This window comes from Triturus cristatus, chromosome 4_2 (genome assembly GCF_964204655.1).
Source record: "Triturus cristatus chromosome 4_2, aTriCri1.1, whole genome shotgun sequence".
Lineage (NCBI taxonomy): Eukaryota > Metazoa > Chordata > Amphibia > Caudata > Salamandridae > Triturus > Triturus cristatus.
The window spans coordinates 630,052,921-630,077,626 of NC_140586.1; the positions used below are offsets into that span (position 1 = coordinate 630,052,921).

Sequence of the window (24,706 nt, forward strand, 5' to 3'; positions counted from 1 at the left end):
GCCTGACTATGGGAGACATTAGAGGCAACATCATATTGGGCAAGTCATGTTTCACGTTCCATGATTGAATAACAACCATCACATTTTCCGCAATGAATAGTCTCTGATTTGTGAAAGTGCTTATTCCACGCAAACCTGCCTCTTCAAGTTGTATCTGAATGCCATTATACCCAGATGAGATGCAACATAGCGCACAGACGTAGAAGTGTTGAGGTAGAGCACACAATTGGATATTTGAACGGTAGATTTAAGTGCATACACAAGCTGGAGAATGCCCTTGACACACAATGCAAAAATATTGCTTATTGTGCAGTGTTGCACAAAATTGCCATCCAAAAAGGCCTTACAATGGTGCTTGATGATGAGAGAGCTCCCCCATTCACTCACCAGCCCAAACAGGTTGCAGCAAATGCAGTTGAAGGAAGGATACTCAGGTCACATATTACAACTAACCACTTATAAGGTAAAAGGATGCAAGTCATTAATGTACAATAATGCAAGAGGCTTGTTTGCTGCTTCATTTTTCAATTTATTCATAGATAGGTTTATTCAAAGAAAAATCTACCATGAGTGGCTGGCCCTCAATGGTTACACAGTTTAAGTGTATGCAAAAATACAAAAAATGTTTAGCATTTACATCTGTCTTTTCCCTGTTTTTCCTGCCTCTTGTGGCTTGTGAATGTGGGGTGGTTAGTGGAGGGTCCTGCTTCTGCGACCTCATCCTCCCCATTGTAACTCCTTGTGCCATGTTTTGTATAAAAGTATGGCACCGAAACACTACTAAGGATAGAGTCCTCCTCACTTTGATGTGATAATTTGTTCTGCAGTATGTTCTTGCAAAGTCTGCAGGGATTCAAGGGCTGTTGTTGCTTGCACTAGACTTTTGGCAACATTCTAGGTACATTGGGCCTTTTCATTTTCTATGTTTTCTGTCCTTTGAGATAGGGCACTGGTGGCATTGACCAATTTATCTCTTCACCTTACATTGCAGTCTGTCTTATCCAGTTTGTGGAGATTGTGATGCTTTTAAGGTGAACTTATCATGGATAGAGGCATGCAATGCCATGACAGATTCTGTTTGGGATTCAGCACTTTAGCACAGTGATAGCAAGCCCTGCTGAATGCATGTGTCCAACATATCTCCTTTATTCTCCAGTGCCTGCATGGCTGCAGTTTGCTGCCACTGCACGGAAAGCATTGCTCCTTCTATGCCCTGAAACTCCTTGCTGGAGATATATCCCCCTCCATCTTCACAGCAATAAGTGACAGGTGTCACACCAAGTCTGCAGCCCTTTATTAGTTTCTGTTGCATCAGTTGAAACCTTGCTATGTAGTTTGTTTGGTGTTTGTGATCTTGACTTGGCCATTTTACAAAAAGGCACTTTGCACTGTGAGACAGCTGGCTCTGTAGTGGAAGTGCTGGTAGGGACTATGTCATTAAGTCCTTCAGTATCTCCAACCTGGTCCTCTGCCTCCTCATCTCCAGACTCTTTTCTGTCTTCTCTATGTGTATCCATGGGGTAAATGTAACTTTTTTTGTGTATGTGGTATGTTGAAGGTGACGAGGTACATTGTGTTGCAACACAATCATGATTGAAGGCGTACATTGGTACATGTAGATGCATGCATAAGTATGATTCCTGATAACATTGCACTGGTACAAGTGAAATGTAGAATAGATGTGTACACTGAAGTGTTGATGAATCTTCATACAAGACTGTTTGATATACTGCCACCCCTGGAGAAGTGTGGCTCAATGATTAGAGCGGCAGACCCTGATGCAGAGGTTTAGCCCGGGACCAGGGTTCAATTCCCCGCCTCCGCGGGTCTTGAGCTCATAAATTCCACGGACCTGATAATTCTCGCCTCGGTGCCTATTCCAATCATGGAGTCCCACTCTGCAACTCTGGGCAATAGCTTGCTTAATCTCCACAACGGCCCCCACAACGCTAAGGATGCCTGGCCTCCACCTTGGGGGTGCCCAGGAGTGGACGCCTCACAGTGAAAGCCAGGATGGGTTCCACAGCGGTATTCGTACAAGCGCCTTGAGACCCTTGCGGGTGAGTAGTGCGCTATACAAGTATCAATTTACATTTACAATTTACGTTTTACCCCTGAAGGTTCTTGTATACGTATCTGAAACAGTATACATTTACTTTGTCAATTACCTGTTGGTGGCTCTGTAGTCTTAGCCACATTTGTAGTGCTCTATCCTGAGACCACGTGAGGTGCTTTTTATGACCTCCTCCATCTCTGTAGGGTTTTACTCAGTCAGTTGTTCTTCTCTGGTCCCACATATTTCCTTTCTCCTGCTAGCCCCCTTTTCTTTGGTTCAGGAGCATAAGTCATGCGACCTTGGTCTAACTTCGTCCTTTGTTCTTGAAGTGATACACATAGCATTGATGCATTCCTGAATTCTAATCCTTAATTTTCTCTTGGTGACCTCTGGCACAGTAATTGAGGATTTCCTATAAAGCTGGCCTTTGTGTCCCACACACCTTTCCTCTAATAAAGGAAGATCCTGCTCATGAAACCTGTACTGGTATGTTCTGGCCCTCTTCTCTCATTCTGACTCTTGGGTTGCTATCTCCAGTACTCTCCAAACCTCATTTGTACTCCGCTTCTCTCCTATGCACCTATCTGGCCTCAGAAGGGGAAGGTTTTAGATCACTTCTGCTTGTGAGGTCATCAGTAGCTCCTAGCATGACTTTCAGAATTTACTGATTCAAAATTTGCAATTCGGTAAAATAAGAAATCTCTGTTTGTGATTGTTATTGAATAACTAATTAGGAATTGCTAATGCCTGATTGCGATTTCTTGAAAAATGCTATTTTCACTTGCTGCTTCTTTGTACATTGTTATTTTGCAATTCTTTAAATGTGACGTGTTACTAGTCTCAATTTCAAAATCCCAAAGTACCATGTTTGGGTATAGGATCCCTAATTCACAAAATGCCCTTGCGAACACCACCACCAACTCATACCTATGGATGTCTGTGGTATTTTGTGGAATGAAGAAAAACCCTGATCTTTCTTAGGGCCCAAATAACAGAAATCGTTTGAAATCAGTCATGTGTAGGTTTAGTAATGTTTTGTGTTCATCAGAAGTGACAGGTGTACTTGATTGCAAATCAAAATTTGTGTTGTTTGCCTAATGTACGTCTATTAATCTAACCCTATGACTGGGGAAGAACAAAGGATACACAGTTATAGAGGTAGTGTAAATGCACAATCGTGCATGATTCTTTTTTCTCTACTTATTAAGCATTTTATTTTATGTGAACAAATCCTAGCCCCTGCACTACCCGTAAAGCACTGGCCTGTAGAGGACTCTTTCCCAGAATCCCTGGAATATTTAAGTAGGCACAGGTTCAGCTGTGCAACTGGTGTGAGAAACGAAATTGACAATGCTTGTCAATAACAAATCACCACTTTTAATGTGTTCTCCAGACTGATAATGCCAACTCTCAGCAAAAGCCATTTTCCTGCTCTCAAATCCATGCTTATCACTGCAAAATTCCAGCCAGTGATTAATTTTCCGCAGTGGTAGTTGTCATTTCAAAACCTGGCAGAGTCTAATTGTGTGACTCAGTATTCGCCACTTGCTGGCCAGATACACACCTGTAAACGTTAGGTTTTCAAAAAGTTTGACATTAGTTTCATTGGTGGTTTTGTATGTAATATTCCACTTAGTGCCTTAAGAGTCTACAGGAACAAAAACTGTCTCCTTTCCTACTATCACCAACTATATACATCTAGTTTGGCAGTAAACGAAATAAGATGCTTAATTCAGAAACCAATGTCTTGCCCCAATCCTCACACACAAGTGAACATGTAATGTCAGCATGAAGGAATATACTAGCTATGCCACTGGAGTCAGAAACTCTAAGGTCCAAATAAGGATTTCAGTCAAGTTACATTTAACACAATTGAAGTGTTACCTTATTTCTTCTTTACGTAAATGATCTAAAATGGTACGTAGGGGCTTGTTCTCTTACATTTTTCTAAAAAGGCAGGGACTTGCACAAACATCTTTTTAAACATATTTTGGCACAATAACCATGCAGATCAGCACAAAGGTCTATTCACCAATAAAGTTGGCATGAAAGTATAAGAAATGTGAATACGTCTTTGAAATAGGCTAAGTTAGGAAATCAGAGAGAACAAAACGTCACTGTGTACATGTTGTGATCCATGTTTAAGATGCACAGCAAGCAACTCAGAATCTCTTTAAATGTGATATGTGGGAAACTATTTTGTTGTAAAATAAATTTTGATGAATTAGTATTGCCCAGGGACACATCCCAATGATCTTGTCCTAAAGGTTCAAACGTATAGTTTTAAATATTTGTTTATTAAACATTAAAACCATAGGCGAAGAATTGTTTAAATACATTATTCGACTCAAACGGTGAAGTGTTCAGATGTGGACCACAGAATATTATATGTTGTTATGTTGGTCGGTTAGTATATTTAACTATGCTTTCTTTTTAATGTATTGTTTTTAATGCACAGTTATGTGACTTTAATTTATGTCTGCTTTATTAGGATGTAGAATACTCCAACTATTTTATACTAAGTGTTCTTTAGCATCAAAAAATGTAATTTACTTACTTTTCTTTTTCACTTGTTAGGCAGAATTCCTGTTTGGCTAACTGGAAGTCTCCTGAGATGTGGCCCCGGGCTATTTGAAGTTGGATCAGAGCAGTTCTATCATTTGTTTGATGGGCAAGCCCTATTGCACAAATTTGATTTTAAAGAGGGCCATGTTACATATCATAGGAAGTAAGTTGAAACCATTTAAAATGTTTCTTAAACTGTGAAAATAAAACTAATAGTTTTAGCTAGCGCAGCAGATGTGTTCGTTGACACATAAAAAGTTAACAGAAAAAAATGATTTCAGATTAAACTTAATTAAAAAAGATATGAATATCTGAGGAGTGAGTAGCATTTATTGGAATTTACCAACTAAAACATGTTGAATTTGAAAGCATATAGAATTTAAAATATCTTAAGGCTGCAGCCGTAATCTGGATGAGCTGCTCCAGCAGTGGTGTACAAAAGAACCTCTGAGATCTGTGCAGTGCAATTATCAATGCAGGACACACCGGGTGTCTAGATTTGGATTACATGACAAAAAATAATGTGTGTTTGGAAGGGCATTATTATAGTGATTTTGAATATGCTCTGTATAATTCAAGATGGTATCTTGAATATAAAAAGCAATCGTTTTGCCTGTCATCTCTCAAAACAATCCAAATAAGTATTGGTAAAGCCAATATGTCAAGCCTTTCACAGTATTAAAGTATGAACTGCACCAGTGCTTTTTATTATTTTGTTTCTCAATTACCTGGCTGCTGCTAATTGCTAATGGGCCACTTGGTTCTGTTTTAGCTATCCCCTGCTTATTTATATATTTTTATTTTGCCATTCTGAAATGCCCATTTGCCATGTTGGATTAGTAAAATTAAAAAAAAAGCCAAAATTGTCACCCGTGCATTGTTGCATTTGAGCAAATGCGAAAGAAACGTGTACCGTTCCACGCCAGCAACCATTTTGCACTTCCAAGAAAAATTAATTATGTAGTAGCAGAAAGAATGACAACAGAGGCAGGAAAAATGAGAATACTGTGCTTTTTAGGAGTGGGTTAGAGAACATTTGAAGCAATCCCTGTCTCAATTGCATAACGATAGGCAAATATTTTATCATGAAGAGAAGTTGAAAATAACAGAAAAGAAATTCATATTTGAGATTCAGTAGTTAATCATTGACATAATGGTAAGCATTAAAATCAAATGACAAGTTGATGGAGAAGAGGAGTGTAAAATGGGAAGAATAAGGAATCATTATTAGATAATTGAGAACCACCAAAGAAGAATAAACAAACTGCAGAGAATCACATTTCCCAGCAATAGAGAAGGCACAGGTCAAAAGATGGGAGTGGGTGGTTTCCCAAAAATGGTTAAAATGCTGAAGGCTACGTGTGCAGTAAGAAGATCAGGATGATTCAATGTTTGAAAGGCTGCCAAAAAGTCTAGTAAAATGAGAATCTAAGAAAGCTTGACATCAAGATTTGGGGAGAATATTACAGACCTGCCAGGTTTCAGTATAATGTCCTAGCCAAAAGCTAGATTGTTTTGGACATTTTACGATGGAAGAATGAAATAATGAGACAAACCACTGCTAATATTAAAGGAAATATTATAGTAGATGTGAAAGAGGGTGGAATTTAGAAGTATTGGGGATCAAGTAGTTATATTTTAAACAGATAAAGATCAGTGGCTGATTTTAATAACGCTTAAAAAAAAGTCATTATTAGAGAAGAATTGGAGAGTGTTTTGCCATGAAATTATTAAATGATTGGACGATGGCACCCATAAGAGCGTCCACTGGAAAGGCATTAAGAATAGCATGAAAATGCATGGAAAAGTCACAACAAGCGACAAAGCAACAGAGTCAAATTCTGGTGGTTGCGAACAAGGAGTGACAAAAGATGAAAATGATATTAGCATAGAAAAAAAACACTGATTAAATCAATTTTACCTTGTAAAATAGGAAGCGATCACAGCACTCATGATAACGATTGGTCAGGTGGAAGTAGATGATCAAGAGAAGAAAAAATTGTTATATTAAAAAAAAATGAGTGATGGATAGGAGACTTCCTTTGTGAGTGTAAGTTTTGAAAAGTACATGGTATGTAGATTAAGAAAGGAAACACGTATTTCATGCAGTAGTCAGTCTTTCAATAGGACGTGGTGATGTGCGTAACGGATCGTTCAAGAATGAGACATGTTTGAGTAGTTTTAACTGATGGCTTCCCAACCTTCCAAGGATATAGCTACCTATAGTAGAACAAACCACTTCAGGCAGTGTTATAGACGTTCAAGAGATATGTGAATCTGGAAAGTGAACAGTGGAGAGACAACGGTACACTGCTGGTGTTTAACTAGAGGACGAGGTTGTGATGAGGAAGTAGAAAGTATGAAACAAAATAAGGGATAATCATCAGAAGTATGGGTTTGAGTAAGTTGAACCGGAAGAAGTGACTAAATAGATGACAAAATCTATGGTGAGGTCAAGAATGTTTCCTAAAGTGTTTGTAGCTACAGAAGGCAGGCCAGAGAGACTGAATGCGTTAGTGATTGTTTTAAAGGAAGACCAAGAGATTAAGTGGCTATTGAATTTGTACAAAAGAATTAGCAGACCAGATGATCGAATGCTAAACAAGCAGAATGGAAAGCTACTGAGGGAGATAAATTATGAATATTGATTGAAAAGTTGATTTAAAAAGGAAGTGTGTTTCTGGCCAAATTGAAGGTCAAACACAATAGACCTATTAATTTTGTTCTCTAAGCAGTCTCCAGATTTGAACAAAACTTGCCACAATGTTAATTGAGTGGAAGATGCTGAGTGATTAATCATCATTTTTCATGAATCATTTTAGGTTTATTCGAACTGATACTTATGTAAGGGCAATGACTGAAAAACGGATTGTCATAACAGAATTTGGCACTTTTGCTTTTCCTGATCCATGCAAGAATATATTTTCCAGGTAAATCATCTTGCTTCATTTCATACACAGGATGTACAATTTATACATTACTGGTTGGCATGTGTTGGAGCCAAAACATATTAATTATGTCTTAAATACTTTTACACAGATTTCTTTCCTATTTCCAAGGATTGGAGGTTACAGATAATGCTCTGGTTAATGTTTACCCTGTCGGAGAGGATTACTATGCATGCACTGAAACCAATTACATAACAAAGGTTAACCCAGAGACACTGGAAACCATTAAGAAGGTAAACCTTAGTGTCCATGAATGTATTTAAAGATTTGTTTCTGCAATGTTTTGAAAGAATATTTCCCATAAAGAACGTCTGCTTGAAAGTTGAATCTAATTTCTTCCTTACCACAGCTATGGAAATATTTTATACATAAAAGCACTGATAGAAATTAGAAAGAGACTCAAAAATATCAAATTTGCTAGTGTGGTAATTAACACTTCTACTTGCAATCCATATGTGTTTTATAAAAGAGAATATTGTCATATGTTTACCCAGATCAATACTGTGTAAGGCAAGTAAGTTTGCACAATGTATTGGTTTTGCTCCAGTGCGCAAGATGTTTACTACTGCCATGGTCTGGATTGCTTATATACTTATCTAAAAGTAACAAACTGTGAATGGTAACTACTGGTCAGTGATTCTGCTTACAACTCCATAATTTCTGAAAGCAAGATTTTCTTGGGGGATAGTTATATATTGATGCTTTCACTTTTTTGTTTCTGATTGTTATATGTCATGCTATTCCTATGTGGCAAACACATCTCCATGGAGAACACACAAACTGCCCATTTGTGTGGAAAATGGTTAGTGTCCAAATGTTATATATATACTAGTAAAGAAATTCTAATAGAAAGCCTACACTTCTATCTCTAATGCTCTTTATACACCATGAAATGGATGCCCAGCATGTTGTAGGAATTCAAGATTTTCATAATTAGCACTGAGTATAGAAATTAGTTACACTGAGAGTTTTTGTATGCAAATGTATCCTATGTGGATATAATGAAAAATGGATTCGATCCAACCATCCAGGTCCTAGGTTAGACACCCTTTTCCTATGGTGTTAATACTCTTTACAGCAGATAAGCCTAAGCCTTAACAGGCACATCACACTTTATACATGTATTGCTGTCAGAGGGGACATCATGGCTACATACACTCAATGCTTTGTGGTAGAGTGCTGGGGTGATCACTGATTGGATGGGGAAAAAGGTAGGAGAGGTAGGTGTTACTGAATCTAATCTTTAAGGCATAATAGTGACATTCTTATGCAATTATAATAATGCATATGAGCTATAGGAAATAAGAGATTTAGGCTAAGAGGGAGATAGTCTACATTTGTGCTGTGAGCTGTGAATGAACCTGAAAAAGACTGAAAGAATCTGAACCACAAACATTAATAAAGAAAACAAAAACCACCCCTTAGGAAACTATTGAAGCAAGGCATTTAAATGACACATTGTGGGAAATGAGAACAAATTATGCATATATGAATGTATGCGGTATTTCAATAGTACAAACCTAGTTGGAAGCCATCAGCATAGTCCAAGGCACAGATACATTCAGCAAATTATTGAAGAAGCTGCACTGGTCTGGTAATAGAAGTGGATTTACTGCAAATGTGAAAATGTATCCTCCAGCCTGTTGATCGGTACATAAGCACCCTCTGTGTCTGACTCGCAAGTGAATATGGGAGGATGCAACTTGAAGGTTGTTCCCACAGAAAGCTTTCCCTTTAAACCGGAGAAACAATATCTTCATTGGTTATGTTGATTGAACAACATGCCTCCAATGACTTTCCTTCTAGAAAGGAAAAAAGTGCTAAAAATTATATTCAATCACAGAGGTCCAACTGGGTAGATGACAGTGGATTCCTCATTATTTTCATCCTGGACATTGTGTAACTGTAACCGATGCTTAATTTGTAAAATAATAAGTGCTGGGCCCAACGTTTTTCCCAGAAGCCCGCTGCTTGCACAGTCAAACGTCTGGGTTGCCAAATAGCAAAACTGCCAAGTCTTGATTCCACCTCCTGTCTCTTTTGTCCAATGACATACACTTCCTTTCCCTTCATCTCACTCATGCAGATTCTTTTTCCGTCCTGTTTTCTCTTTGTCAGTTCTTTTCATATCTTTCCCTTCCTCCCTCATTTCACTTTTCTGCCATTCTCGCTTTTGTTCTGGATCAAAGTCTGATGATGAAAAATAAGTCCTGGTCCCCAGAAATGAATGCCATATATATATATATTTAGAGAGCAAAGCTAGCTAGAGAGCAGCATATCACTAAACAAGGAGAGGAGCCCTGAGTTCTAATTCTTGATAGTTTACGGTAAACCAAATGTTCAGGGGTGATAGATGCTATCATATGAAGATATAGTTCATAATCCTTTCTGAAATGCAGAAGGGTTGGAACAGTTCTGAGGTAATGGGGATATTGTGCCAGGTCTTGTGCCCATGGATAGAGATGGCTTGTCTACTGGGCTTCTGTTTTTTCCAGTTTTGTTTATTTGAAGTTTGGTGATGTACACCTTAAAAAAATAATTTCACTGCCAGGTATTGAGGAGTGCTAGATTTGGTGGCCTTGTATCCTGAAGATGATACATGCTTGGAGATACAGCCAGCATAGCTCCATCTGGGTTTGACTGATAGGATTAAACTTTTTAGGCCTTTGATGAGACTCACTCCCATATGTAAGATGCCTTTCAGACGGACAGTGTGGTGTAAGGAAACCCCACAGCTAAGGAGACCCCACAGTAAAGCATTGTCTCCATCTTGGCACTAGGTAAGAGGACTATGGTTTGGATAATTGTTTTAAAGTTAATGTCTACAAAGCAGACTTTGCCTTTCTCTAGGATGAAGAGCTGAAACCAGGTTTTCTCACCAATTTGTTATTTGAAGGAAAGGTCAGTGTCTATGGTGAGACTAAGTGAATTTGCAGTCAGTGTCATCTCGGGGAGGAACCCATTCAAGCACATTTTTGAAAGCTAGGCTTTAATTTGTCACTGTTTGTTACTGTTGGTCAATGTTAGGAATTCTGACTTGGTCATTGTGAGTTTTAGTTAGGCACTAGTCATCCAGTTCTGAATGAGATTGAGGCAGGTTTGAGTCGATGAATGTCGTGGTATGAAGATTTTCAGAGAGTTGTTTGCTATTGGCTTACTGATGGATCTTGATGATTTTCATGGTAAATGCCATTCCAAATGGTTCCATGTAGAGCGTGACGACGGTGTGGGATTTGGAACACTTCTCAAGAGACCAGTATTTTCTGAGAACTTAATGTTCCCATTTAGAAAAATTTTGGTGGTTGATGAAGTAGGAAATGAATGAATGCAGAGCTGTCAGAAATCCCCCTGCATGTTTGCAGCATAGGTAATGGTGCTTCGCTGTGTTGGAGGCTGCATATAGGACACGTTGAATCAAGAGACAGGTTAATTCTTGTTGGCTATTGAGAGAGCCCAATTGAATATCTGAAGGATGTCAGTCTGTGCACCAGCACCTTCTAAACCCAAAGGGGCAGTCCTGTCAGAGGTTACTCTTGCTGATGTGGTCTTATAGTTATTTTTAAAAGTTTTTATTGAGGCTTCAACATAAACATCATGATACATACAGTTCAGCAATGTCATCTGTCAGTTATAGAGGATTAAGGCACATTCAATAGTGCATTGGTAATTTAGCAGAATTGTAATGGTCTATGACGTACGTAACAGAATGAAACAGATCCCACATAGTGGAGGCAATCGTCCTGGGAAGGCGGATAGAGACATAACGGTAATCATACAAGTGGAGTTCCTCGTGTCCCCTCTCTAGGCAACAGTCGCCCTGGCGATAGTGCGTTCCGGGTCATTTACAGGGGCGTCATGCTATGAGGTGTTGTCTGCTAGGCTATGTAGGTATGCGACCAGAGGACACCATATATCATGCGGCCTACTAGCGCTCGGCATAATATTCCAAAAATCTGTTAGTTGTGTCTAGGAATATGCTGCATCAGCAAGCCAAAGTTGGAGCGCCGGTGACGGTCTCTGCCCCCAGTGTATTGCCACTCCACGTTTGGCCAGGACCAGCAGCATTACCACAAGGCGTCTGTGGGCATGTGGCACCTCCTTGACGTAGCCCAGCAGGCAAACAAGGGGATTAGGTGTGAGGGTGATCGATGTGACAGCACCAATAGACGCGCATACCTCGAGCCAGAGGGCAGCCACTTTTGGGCAGGACCACGCTAAATGTATAACTGAGGCATCAGGTGAAGCGCAGTACAGGCAGCTTGCATCCGTAATGAGGCCCATTCTGTGCAGTGCGATTGGAGTGCAGTATAACCTATGGAGGAACTTTAAGTGTATTTGTCTGAATCTGTAATTAGGGGAGAGGGTTTTGGTTTGTGAGCAACAGTATTTCCACTGCTTGGGTGTAGGGCTGTCAAGTAGGTACGCCCACCAGGCGCTACATGCCCACTCGGCGCTCGTAGATGTAGCCGCCAAGGATAGTGAGTAAAGTCTAGTGACAAGCTTACAGTGTGTGGTGGCTGTGTGGATATATTCTAATGCTACTTTAATGGGAGGTGGCGCTGGGAATCAATTATTAGCGCTTTTACATGTCACCTGCATCTGGTGATATAGTAGGCTGTCCAGTAGTGTGGGTGTCCCCGTAGTAGTGCATTCAGGGGGAGGAAGGAAACGACCGTCTGGGTATTGATCAGCATAAATGCTGATACCGAGCGCTTTCCCACGGTGCGGCATGCCAGGATTTTGCAGCTGGGGCAAAGGCAGGGTTTGCAGTAAGTTGCTTGGATGAAGCATATAAGGTGTCAGTACCACTGTATTTACGGCGTCCCGCCCATGCCCAACGCAAGCACTCAATAGAATTTATCTCTTTCCGGGGTTTTTTGTAGGGCTGAGACAGTGCGGTGCTAAGCAGCCAGGGGGAGGCCAGGTCGCCTCCACAGTAGTGTGCGGTTGGAATGGCATCGGGTGGAGCCAGAAGTGCAAGAAACTAGCTTGAGTGCTGTAGGAGTATGGCTGCAGGTCTTGTTTTGAAACTGTTGGAGTTATTTTTCCAGAATCCATTTTTCCCCATTTGTTATCATGGCTGGAGTGGGAACCAAATGTAGCACTGGCAAAGATGTTCACTTTCAGTTCATCCCTCATTTCTTTCTGTTTCAATACCAATATTCTCTCTCCGGTGCTCATTTTGTAATCAGTCTCCAATTCCTCTCCTGTCTCATGAAGCCCATGCTGTGCCTGCTGCAATTAACCCTAGGGAACTGAAGAAAGTGAGAGAGGCACCATGAGCAGACGTGGTCTTCAAAATACATCCTCAAATGACGCTAGCACCTTTCCCCACCACCCGTCAGAATCCCTCATGAAATGCATGGCCTCTCTGGCCCTGCTTGGATCTGAATATTCCACTCTGCTTTTCATATATCATTTTTTACTCACATTTCCACTCTGCAGAAAGGTGGAAGACATTATTGCCATGTGAAGAAGAGTGCCACTGCATCTGCGTTGCCTCATTGACCAGCCTTTGACAAAATAGTTGCTTGCTTTATGTTGCCAATGTGAGTTATAATTTAGTTTATTATCCCAGTGAACAAGCGATTGATTTCACCATGTGCTGATTCTGGGAGGAAGCTGAAGTGTTTCACTAACTTGAAGAGGATCACCTGGTTTTTCTTGACACGTTTTATAAATTAAGATGTGTTTTGACTTCTGATGAGAGTGGTTTCCAGATGCAGAGAATCTACAATTTGGAGCAGTCGGGACTACCTCCCAATGCTAATTTCTGCACAAGATTATATTAGATGTGTTTGCCTTTCAATGCATGATTTCATGAATTTATGTAGGCAGGTTTGAAGAGGCATCTAGCCTCTATAGCCTGTTATTTAAGAGAGATCCTAGAGATATGCTTAAATATTTTGGCCTCCCTATTGAGGTCATCTCTTAGTGTGGCCAAGTGGATTTTGAGAATGCTAGTCAGTAAGAAAGTAATAGTGATTGGACCACAGCTGTGAGAGGGATGAGTGCTTTGATCCTCCGTAGTAGCTTGATCTGGTACAAGGCTTCTTTTGCTAAAACATTAATGCCAGGGTGCAAATTCAGGTTTTTGTTGAGGCTGTACCCTAACAATTTAGAGTTGGGGGGCACTAGAGAGCCTGGTCGCAAGATGACCACTCACGTCTGAGGCTCTGCTGGCTGGAGTTAATTATCTAACATTTTTCCTTGATTTTTGGGAACATCGGGACCCCTAAACTCATCCTATAATCTCCAATATGGGCTTCAATATTCAATCGCCCTTTTGTCATCTGCCAGTCGGCCATCATTGGCATCGTTGCTCGCCATTGCCGAAGCTGAAGCCTGGGCCCGTGACTGTGGCTGAGTGTGGCCTCGCCGAGCTGTGGTCTGGGCTGCCCGGGTTGCAGACTGAGGAGTGACCAGCTGCCCCCGCGACTTCTTTCAGGAGGCGCCTCACCTGTGCTCGATCTTCGGAGCAGCTGGTCTGCTGACGCCTGTGAAGGGGCGGCGGTGACCGCCATTTTGCTCGGGCTTGACGGCTGCTGTCTCCTGTGCTGGTGGGCCCGGGTGCCGCAGCATGCAGTGGTTGTGTGGGCGGCCCTCCCCTGCAATGCTCTACCAAGATCTACACGGCAATCGACTCCTCAGATCTGCTCTGAGAGTGTGCGGGGGCTGCGCTGTGATTTAGGGGGCTCGCGGCATAGGTGGCTGCAGAGAAGCACTGTCCCATCTGGCTGACTTGGGGAAGCGGCTGCCAGGGGGGAGATCATTACTGGAGATCGAGAAAGTTGCTTAAGGGAAACATCAGAGCTGAAAGCAGGCCTGGATTATGTGTGAAGAACATGGTACTTACTTTTAGCGGCAATGGCATGTCATAAGGGGCACTGACCCCGTGTGCGCTGCAGAGTGGCATGTAATACAGCGACTGAGCTGTCCTGGCCCTACCTGCGGATCGGAGTTTCTTCCATGAGACAATGGTCTGATTTGATGGGCTGTCCCCCCTATGGATTCCCTGCAGCTTAGTGCATGGTACCTGTTGAGTACTGGGGCTAGGTCAGCGATACTGTGCAACACCAGTGGGCCTGCTCGTACCCCCTGGGACCTGGGGTGTGATGGGGCCTGAGCCAGACTAGTCTACTTTACTCTTCAGGAGCTTGAACTTACCTTCCAACTTGTTACCATTCACACTACATCAGGTAACCTGAACTGCGCTGCTCCTGCACACGCTGTCGCTTTAGACATCCTGACCTGCCAGTGCCCCCTGTAGCACCTGAGGGAGTGGCGGGGTCTGGACTCTGTGCTTGACTTTCCTACTGTGACTGAACACTTGAAGGAGTGCCCTGCTGGCAACTGAACACTGTTGCGTGTTGTGGTGCAGGTGAGGAACAATCAAACCTCTTGTGTAAATACTAAAACAGAAAATAAGGCCCTACTGGCACTGATACATTGATTGACTGATTATTGTCACAGCAGCTCAGTGGGCAATTCGGCACCCGGTGTGTCCTATATCAGAGGATGGGAGAAAGTGACACCAAGTAGTCTAAATTTTAATGTGACGGCTGTACGCAAACACGCGCGTCGAACCTGCTCTCTGATGAAACACGTATGACTGAGCGGGGGCACCTCCTTCCGACCACGATATCCGCACCATGTTTTAAGACCCGAAGCAAAGTCTGACTGCTATTGACACAAAAATTGACCTGCTTGTGGACAGATTTGATCGGCTCAAAGAAAAGGTCGACAAGCACAACTGCATTGATCAACTAGAACATCGCACATCTGACGTCAAAGATGACCACTCTGTGGCAAAATAGAAGCTCCTGAGCATGAAGAAAGTACCTTAAGTAATTTCAAATAAAAACAAGGATTTGGAAGCCCGATCCAGGTGCAACAATCTGTGCATTATTAGAGTGCTGGAGTCAACAGAAATGGGCAAAATGGAAGACTATGTGGAAGATATGCTGTGCACGCTGTTTGGAGCTGACCTCTCTGCCATTCTCACGGTTGATCGCTTGGTCCCAGGTCGGCACACCTGGAACATCACCGCTCGATTATGGAACTATTGTGATCATGACACTGCTCTATGGCTGCCGATGGCACAACGACCACTTCACTACAAGGGTTTCAAGATTTACATGTTCTCGGACTTTACTATGTCGGTGCAAACTTCACATAGAGACTTACTACTGATCAAACGCACTGAAGCCAAGCACTGGTCATAAAAAAGGCTGTACAATTTGTCAGAACCATCCTGATTAGTGTAGAGGGACCGCATTCATGAGATCGAGAGACTGAAGCTGCACATCTCAGTGAAACAGACTAACTGTAACCTATGCATTTAGTCCTTATGACACTTTGTGACATTTTGGCCCAACATACTCTCGGCACTCGCCTACCCCTACATACTCCAGGTAATGTAGGTAGTGATGATTGGGGGTGGCCTTATGTGAAATTAAACCGGCTGGAGGGTGGTTGTCTGATGTGGACCGCACTCCTTCTGCTTACGTTGCTGCTGCCGATGTCTACTGTTTGCGGATACCCTAGGCAACATGTGGATATGGCTTACACTGCCTTGGGGAGTCCCACACTGTATCTCTAGCCATCCAACCTTTCTGGTTGGGGAGTGAGCTGGACTCCTAGGTTGCCCTCCCGGGATGAGTCCTAGTTATGTTTTTTCCCAATGCGACTGTGGATTTGTGGAAGGGAGTGATTAGGATATTTGGTTAATTTGGGGAACTAACGTGGGTGTTGGGAGGTTACGTTTACCAATGTTGTTAATTGCCACCTTTTGGCTGCTAAATGCTTTTGTATTTGCTTTTCTACTGTCACTGAGTTAGAACCTTTTCCTGATGTTGCGTGCGGTGATGTGGAGGAGATAGATGATCCAGTGTTCACACCCTAACCACTCATACAGGCAATTAAAGCTGTAACGTGGAACATCTGAGGCTTAAATGACAGACATAAGGCGCACCAATTCTTTGCATATTTGTAAATACATTCTATTGACATTTGCTTCCTGAAGTAGCTGCATCCTACAGAGGGAATACAGGCACTACTCCGTGTGGGATGGGTTAAGGAGAGACACATAGCCTATTATTCCAGCTACACTTGTGGAGTTGCAATCCTCATCAGGAAGGGGCTGCCTTGGCTAATGCTCCAGGTCGTGTGTGACATGCAAGTCAGATTTGTTCTCCTTTCTGGTATTCTATATGATCATCCAGTTAAAAAACTCTCAGTGTACAACCCTAATACCAATGACCCCCAGTTTTTTGCCGAGATATGGTGCTTGGGTGAGACATTGGGGCCTGGTGCCGCTCTCTGGGAGGGGACTTTAACACGGTACTTAACCCTGAAGCAGACTGATCTGTCCCATTGCAGATGCCTTCATACCTGTGCAGCTGCCCAGCTTCATGTGGTAATGGAAGACTTTGACCTGACAGATCTCTGGCACTTCAAGCACGTTGGCGACAAGGAAGGCACATGCTTAATGACAGCCCATGCATCATGGTCTCGTATAGATTACTGCCTGGCATCCTGAGACATACAATCCTGGACAGTGCGGGCCTCTCATTTACTGAGGACATTGTCCAACTATGCTCTCGTCTAGTAGGAACATCTGCTCCAGGATTGCCCCTACGCACATTCACTTGAGAGCTCTCTACTGGTCCCCTACGGGATCAGGCATTTCAGGAAGATATCAGGACAGCAGCAGTGGAATACTTTGCCAAAATGACAACCCCGAAGTGTCGTCTGTGGGAGGACCTCAGGGCTGTTATTAGAGGAGCGTGCATCATAAAGCAGGCGGGCGTACTCTGCACATTGCACGGTGACCTTGCGTGCCTGGAGAGGGAGATCAACCAGCTTGAACTCCTGTTTTTTATAGATCGTGATACATCCAGGCTTGTGTCCATCCATAGCAAGCTGACAGAATATGATGAGGCTGCGCAACGGGAAATGCACTTCCTCAGTAAAGATGCATGAGCTCAACGCTATGGGGAAGGCGACAGACCGGGCAGGTCTCTTGCCCAACTGCTCCGTAAGCCATGAACGAGTGACTACAGCTCCGAGATTCATGATGACCACTCTCATGTACACACGTGAATGGAGGCTGTACAGGAGTCCATGATAGAATATTTCACATCCCTATACCAGACACATCAACGATTGGCTCCCATGGAACTTCAATACCTATCTGGACTCCATCTAGCTTTTGTGGCTAGAAGATGGCCACAGACTATGTCTATATGAACCCTTCTCAACAAAAGAGATCATTAGAGTTATTAGTGCTATGCCTGTAGAAAAGGTGCCTTGCCTGCATGGCCTCAAGGCTGCATACTATAAGGAGTACACCCGCTTGCTGGTCCCACATCTGCTTCCTATGTATAATGAATCCCTTTCCAGAGGAGCTCTGCCCCCACCTCTACATGAAACCCTCATAGTAACAATCCTCAAACCCCTGTGAATCATAACACCCACTGTCCATGATCAATAATGATAACAAGTTCCTTGCCAAACTTATCGCCACACGTCTCCTCCTGCCTCTACTGACCATTGTCCAGCCGTATTGGGCTGGCTTCATCACAGGCAGATCAACTTCTTACAACCTGCGCACCTTTTTTGCTCTCCTCCACAGCATTGATCCATCCTTGCACGCAGCGGCAGTATTCTTAGATGCCACAAAGGCATTCGACTCTCTCAAATGGTCTTACCTCTTTGCCCTACTGACGAGCCTTGGACTGAGCACTACCTTTATTAAACAAATAGATCTGCTGTATGCTCAACCCATGGCTTGATGTGGATGAGTCTCAGCTCAATTTTATATAACGACGGGTACCCTTCAGGGCTGCCCCCTGTCTCCCATCTTATTTGCAATTGAAATGGAGCCACTGGTGGCTCGGCTCTGCCAACAGCATGGCCATCGTGGTCCTGCATTCACTCCAGAATCCTGGTATCGATTTATGCAGATGACGTCACCCTATTTGTTATAGACCCACACATAAAGCTGAATCCTCTCATCAGGGAATTTACTAGATTTACGGGACTATCTGGCATTGAGGTTAATTAGGCCAAGTCAATCATCTTCCCATTGAAAGATGGGACGACACCCTTTGCCTTGGAGTTCCCGCTTGTCCGGGTGGATGGCCCCATTAAATATAAATCGGGTCTGGCTCAGCAGAGATGAGGATGATTTGTGGAGATCCAACTCTGGGGGCTTGATCACTTGGCTGGACGAGCTGATAGAGGGTTGGCTCCCATTATCGCTAACTGGGCATCTGACAATTGCAAAAATGATCATTCCTCCCAAATTTCTTTACCTTTTTATCAACCGGTCAATTTGCCTGCCTCTATATTTCCGTCAGCGGCATGTCTCTCTGGCTTGAGCAGGAGGACAGCCGCGCATTTCCTGGGAGGTTCTGACACTCCCCTTTGAACAAGGTGGGCTGGGTGCCCCTGACATGGACTTATTCTACTTCAGCGCTGTTAGGCCCGGCATTTCTTGGCTTGATTACCCCAGACTTTTTGCCTCTACCTCCTCTATTTTTGGTACTGTGATGGATATAGTGTTGCCAACTTAGATGTTTTGGACACTTTGCCACTTCTAAACAGTGTCAAAGTGCAAGTGCTCCCTGTGTACAGTGTAATGGTAATTGTTTGTCCATAATTGGTATGTTGTATTACTAGTGAAGTCCCTAGTAATATGCAGTATGTGTGCCAGAGCTAGTAAAGCAAATGCTACTTGTGGGCCTGCAGCACTTATTGTGCCACCCACTCAAGTAGCCTTGAAAAGGGAACTCAGGCCTGCCATTGCAGGGCCTGCGCGCAGTTTCCTAAACTGCAATGTTGTTCTGGTAAGTGCACCCACTTACCAGACCCTGCCCTTCCATTTCCATACACATCAGGCACCCCTATGGTAGGTCCTGGGTACTCCCTGGGCAGGGTGTAGTGCATGGGAAAGGTGGGTGAAGTACCAAGGTGTCTTCCATGTCCTGGCAGTGAAATAATCTCCATTTCGGTTTTCCCTGTTGAAAGGCCATCTTGCCTATTAGAATATAATGGGAAGGCTGTGTAGTATGTTTTCCAGCCTATCTTCCCAAAGGCTTAAGATGGAAAGGTGAGTTTAGTATGCCTGAACTCGTCCTGCAATAACACATCTTTATGAAGATGGTTTTTGCATTATGTGTGTGTAAGCCACTCTTTCAGAAGTGGCTGGGTTTTTGTGCTTTAAACAGTTGTGTGCCTCTCTGCCTGGTTGCGGATTGACTGGCTGGATTTGAAAGCGATAGGATCTGAGGAATGTCTTGACCCAGGGGAGGAGGTGAGACAGCACAGGCTGACCTGCATCTGGAGTGTAGGGGGAGGAGAAGCCCCTAGAGGTGAAGAGGCCTGGGCTGGTGCTATAAAACAATTGCCCCATCTCCTGCTGAGTGATTAAGAATCCAGACCCCCATTAATGAAAGGAAGAAGGTGTCCGTGGTAGAGAGGCACCCAGAACTGGTTTGAGCAGGGGTCAGTGCCCCCTGTAACACAAAGACTTCAAAGCCATTGAGGGGTATAACTATGCAAGCTTAAGCCCCTGAACTTTGGATAATGGCTTGATCAAGATTGAACAAGACTGGAGCTACTTCGTGGTTCAAGAGTAACCTTTGCCAAGGAAGAAACAACTGAATAGACTGAAGGGAAGGACGGTCCCTTGCTGTGTGTCTGGAGGCTGGTCTGCAGTTTGCTGTTTTAACCAAGGAAAGGCTGTAGGGACTTTGCTGTGTTGTGTCCCCCTGCTTGACAGGACTTTGCTGTACTGTGTCCTGAAGTAACTGATCCCCAAGGGCCCGAGGTGAGCTGGCTCCCTGTTCGGAAACACAGGAACACAAAAGTTTCCAAAGAAGACTCTCAGAGACGCGGTGTGTGTGTGCTCTGTCTAGCCTGAGACCTTCGTAAGTTGTGCCCTGTGATCTTGGGCACCTGGAGTTCCAAACGAGACTCAGCGACGCAGTGTGCGTGTGCTTGGTGCAACCTGAGTCCTTCGAGAGGATCGTCCTGTGAATGTGTGCACCGGGAAGCCAAGTAAGTCTCAGCGACGCCAAGTAAGTCTCAGCGACGCAGTGTGCGCATGCTTGGTGCAGCCAGAGACTTTCGCTTGGATTGGCCCGTGTTTGTGCACACCAGAAGGGCAAGTGTGTCTCAGCGACTGTGTGCGTGTGCTGTTTGCAGCCTGAGACCCTCGCTAGAGGGGCCCTGTGATTGGGGGCACCCGAAGATCAAGCGTGTCTCGAGCGACGCTGTGTGCGTGTGCTTTCTACTGCCGGAGACCTGTGCAAGTTGTGCCCTGTCATCGTGGGCACCAGAAGATCAAGTGTGTCTGAGCGATGCTGCGTGCATGTGTCGTGTGCAGCCTGAGACCCTTGTGAGGAGTTGTCTGGTTATCGTGCACCCTGAGTCCAGTGTGTCTCATTGACTCTGAGTGAGAGTGTAGTGTGCAGCCTGGGATCTTCCCATTGCCCGGGAATTCAGAGAGATTCATCAGAGGCCCAAGTTGCTGGACAAGGAGAGGAGAGTGGGCTCGGAGGGAGACGCTCTCTTTCTCTGTCCTGGAGCGCGAGCCTCTGCTTCGGCTCGGATCGCGGCCTGTGTGCCAAGGGAGTGGCAGCACTGGGGCCATAGTGCGAAGCTGCATTTACTGTGTTATATCTTACCCATGGGGGGGGGCAACTGTGGCAGTAGACTAACCGCAAGCCAGCGCGAGTGGCAGAGAGACCGCCGGAGGCACCGTGAACGGTGCTGGAGTAAATTACGTATTGCATTATTCCTGCATAAAGGAGTATCTGATGATTGTATGACACATTGCCTTATTTCTGCACAACAAACTGCCTGTTTGTCGTATTGCCCATTGCATTAGTTTTGCATAACGAACTGCCTGATAGGTGTTTTACGCATTGCACTAGGTTTGCATAACAAACTGCCTGATAGATGTGTTACGCCTTGTTTTAGTTCTGCATCACAAACTGCCGGATGGTCGCATTACATATTGCATTAGTGTTGCATACCGAACTGCCTGATATATGTGTTCCGCATTGCATTAGTGTCGCATAATGAACTGCCTGATAACTGTATTACACATTGCATTACTTTTTCCTAACAGATCTGAAGGGGACCGAATGCATTGCATTATGAGGGCATAACAGTTTACAACGTTGTTGCATTACGCACTGCATTCCAGTAACAGTACAAATCGCCAGATAGCCGTATTACGATCTGCATTATTCTTATGTTGTGAAATACCTGATTGTTGCATAACGAACTGCATATTACGACATTAGGATTACATAGGATTGTTTAGTTTAGCTCAATAGTAATAGGCCAGGGGGAGGTTTACCCCAAGGCATATGTCGGTTTAGTATGTGTGGCCGCATCGTATATCTTTTTATAAACATATACTTATTTTTCTGTGAAACTCGTGTGGAGTCTATCATTGGGTTGCTGTGAGCGTAATTGCAAATACTTTACACATTGGCCTTGAAGATAAACCTGGCTGCTCATGCCAAGCTACAAAGGGGGTGGAGAGGGGGCTATCTCTAGAGGTGACCTGTCTTTCCCTAACATTGTGGGCTCGTGGGTCCCTTTTTGGCCTAAGGTACCTACCTCAGCCAACCAACGCTCAGACACAGTTTGCCCACCACTGGCATTTTCCTACGCAGTTCCTTGCTCTCACGTCTCCAGAATCCGATCATGCGGCGCTCTGTCCTCTATCGATGCCGATGTTTCTTATCCCAAACATCCGTGGGTGCAGAGCGACACTGTGGCATGAATGGCGTTGAACAAACTCAAATGCAGTGCCTGCGGTGAGCATCTCTTTGCTCCCACTGTGCCGCTTATTGGGCATCTCTCCTTCCCCATCACCCAGGACCCTGGCAACCGCTCTAGAATGCGCAAACTGCACCTTACAACCATGCGGTCCATTTAACCTGGCGCTTTCATTTCACTACTACAGGTGATGCATGTTGATGGTGCTGACCTGCTGGACATGTTCATATACTATCAATTATGTGCTGCAACCCTCGCTATACATCCCACATTTCTTATTTCCTGCCTACGTTTCAAGTGCTTGAGGCGACTCAATACTCCATCTCCACGCATTTTAATAACATGACTATGTAGGAATGCAGAACTCTGTGCCAATCAGAACTCCATCTTGCAGGCATGCATGGGACACTGACATATCTGCCCCCCTTACAGATGAACAATGGCTCTAATGCTCTGCCCAAGCCTGAGCGCTCTCTCCAACTATAGACTTTTCCTTGTCCATTTCAAATACATCCACTATCTCTATCGCACTCCCGAGCGGCTTTTCAAGATGGGCTTGAGTGCAGATGCACGCTTATGCACTCTGTGTGCGCTGCACTGTACACCACACCGGATTCCTGCATCTTGCCTGGGATTTCCCAGGCGTGTCAGCTTACTGGACCAAGGTATTTGTGACAATCAAGGATATTACTGGACACATTCTTTAACGCACTTCCCTAGTTGCGCTGCTGGTTTATGTTAGGGAGATGCCTCCGGAGGTGCGCAAATTACCTGCGCTCCTTTTACTACTTGCCAAGCGCAGGGTTACGATGAGATGGGGGTGCCGTGCATTGCCACTTGCTTCTGACTGGCTCAAAGATGCAGCATACTATCAGGGCAACTTGCTGCCTTTTGGGAAATAATGCCCTTGCCCTCTCGCCCTAAAGATATTTGGGGATCCCTTGAATTATACCTATGTGTTTGAATGGTCACAGCAGAACAATGACCTGAAATTACAGATGCTGCACCTTTTTCATCTGCAGATAATGCCTGATCCTTACTATGCCCTGAACTGTCCTCTGGCCAATGAATCCCCTATACCACTGCACAATACATAACTGTGTGATATCCCTCCTCACCTGCGTATACTTTAACATACGTTACAACAAACATAACATACATCTACTGAGTGACAGCATTCTTATGTTCCTTGTTCCCCCTTCCTTGATTTCTTTTTCTATTAACAGCAGAATATGGACTGCAGTACCTATTCTAAATGCATAGTTGCTTTTGTATTATTGTCTTTACTGAACCTTGTGATTGCTGTAATGTTTAGTTTGAGATGGCGTTGAGAGTTCAGGCTAGCCTCTAAATGTCTTCTGGAAGGGGACTTTCAAGTACAGCTGAATGTCATCAGCATATGGGTGAAACATTATGTTCGAGGCATGTGAGCTGTAGATCACATGCTGTGCATAGCTCGCCATCTAGTGTTGGGTCTGGATGTTTGCATTTTGTTTTTGTTCGAAGAAGTCTTTCCAGTCACGAGGTAGATGACTCATCCTTTCAGTGATAGTGCGCATGGGCATTGGCTCCATCTTTAGATTGTTTTTTTTCCGCCATCGGGTTCGGATGTGTATTGCTGCACACCGGTTCAGTAACTCTTCTTGGACCCCATTGACGCGCAATCCACTACCCTCAACGGTATAGTTATCGATTGCGGTTCATAACACAAAAGACAGGAGGAGTGGGTCCAAGGTAGGGAGTTTAAAGACCTGCAAGGAAATCATCCCCTTTTTCCAACACAATTGTAACACAAAATAACCTTGGGTCTACGTATGTACGAAAGCTAACTGAGCAAGATTGTGTCTCGTCCAGTCTCCTCGGGGGAGAGATCCCTTTCAGGACGAATACCCTCACCCACCTATGGTGACATGCTTCATCATATGGGTTTCTCCTCCCAGTGGGAATACCTAGTCCCACTGAGGGCTACAACTCCCTCACTGAGAGGAAGGAGCTCAGGAATGTTTTTTTAATACGTGCAACATTGCACTGGATGCTAAAATCCCATATGTAAAGTATCTGGTAGGGTGGGAACGCAGCGCAACAGAAAATGAAAATGAAAAACGTGAGTTTAAAACTACCTAGTGTCGGCAAAAACACAAAGCTTTATTCACTTGCTCACACTGGCAGGATTAAAAAGCAGTGCAGTGAGCAGTGTGAATTATAAACTGCTCAAGTTGAAAAAAACGGTTGACATGTTTCAGCCAATATGATCTAAAAAAGTATCCTGGCTTTCTTCAGGACCAAGTGACAAATGAAGCTGCTGCTAGTGCAAAGTGTAAGGAAAAACAGTAGA

At 43.8% G+C, this 24,706-nt stretch overlaps 1 protein-coding gene across 1 annotated transcript in view; it reads left to right on the forward strand.

Annotated features, from left to right (window-relative positions):
- RPE65 (retinoid isomerohydrolase RPE65) overlaps nt 1-24,706 on the forward strand; it is a 186,857-nt gene that overhangs the window by 48,891 nt on the left and 113,260 nt on the right. The window contains exons 3-5 of the mRNA XM_085602298.1: nt 4,634-4,784; nt 7,444-7,551; nt 7,661-7,802. Coding sequence (XP_085458424.1) covers nt 4,634-4,784; nt 7,444-7,551; nt 7,661-7,802 — 401 coding nt within the window. The remainder of the gene's footprint in view (nt 1-4,633; nt 4,785-7,443; nt 7,552-7,660; nt 7,803-24,706) is intronic.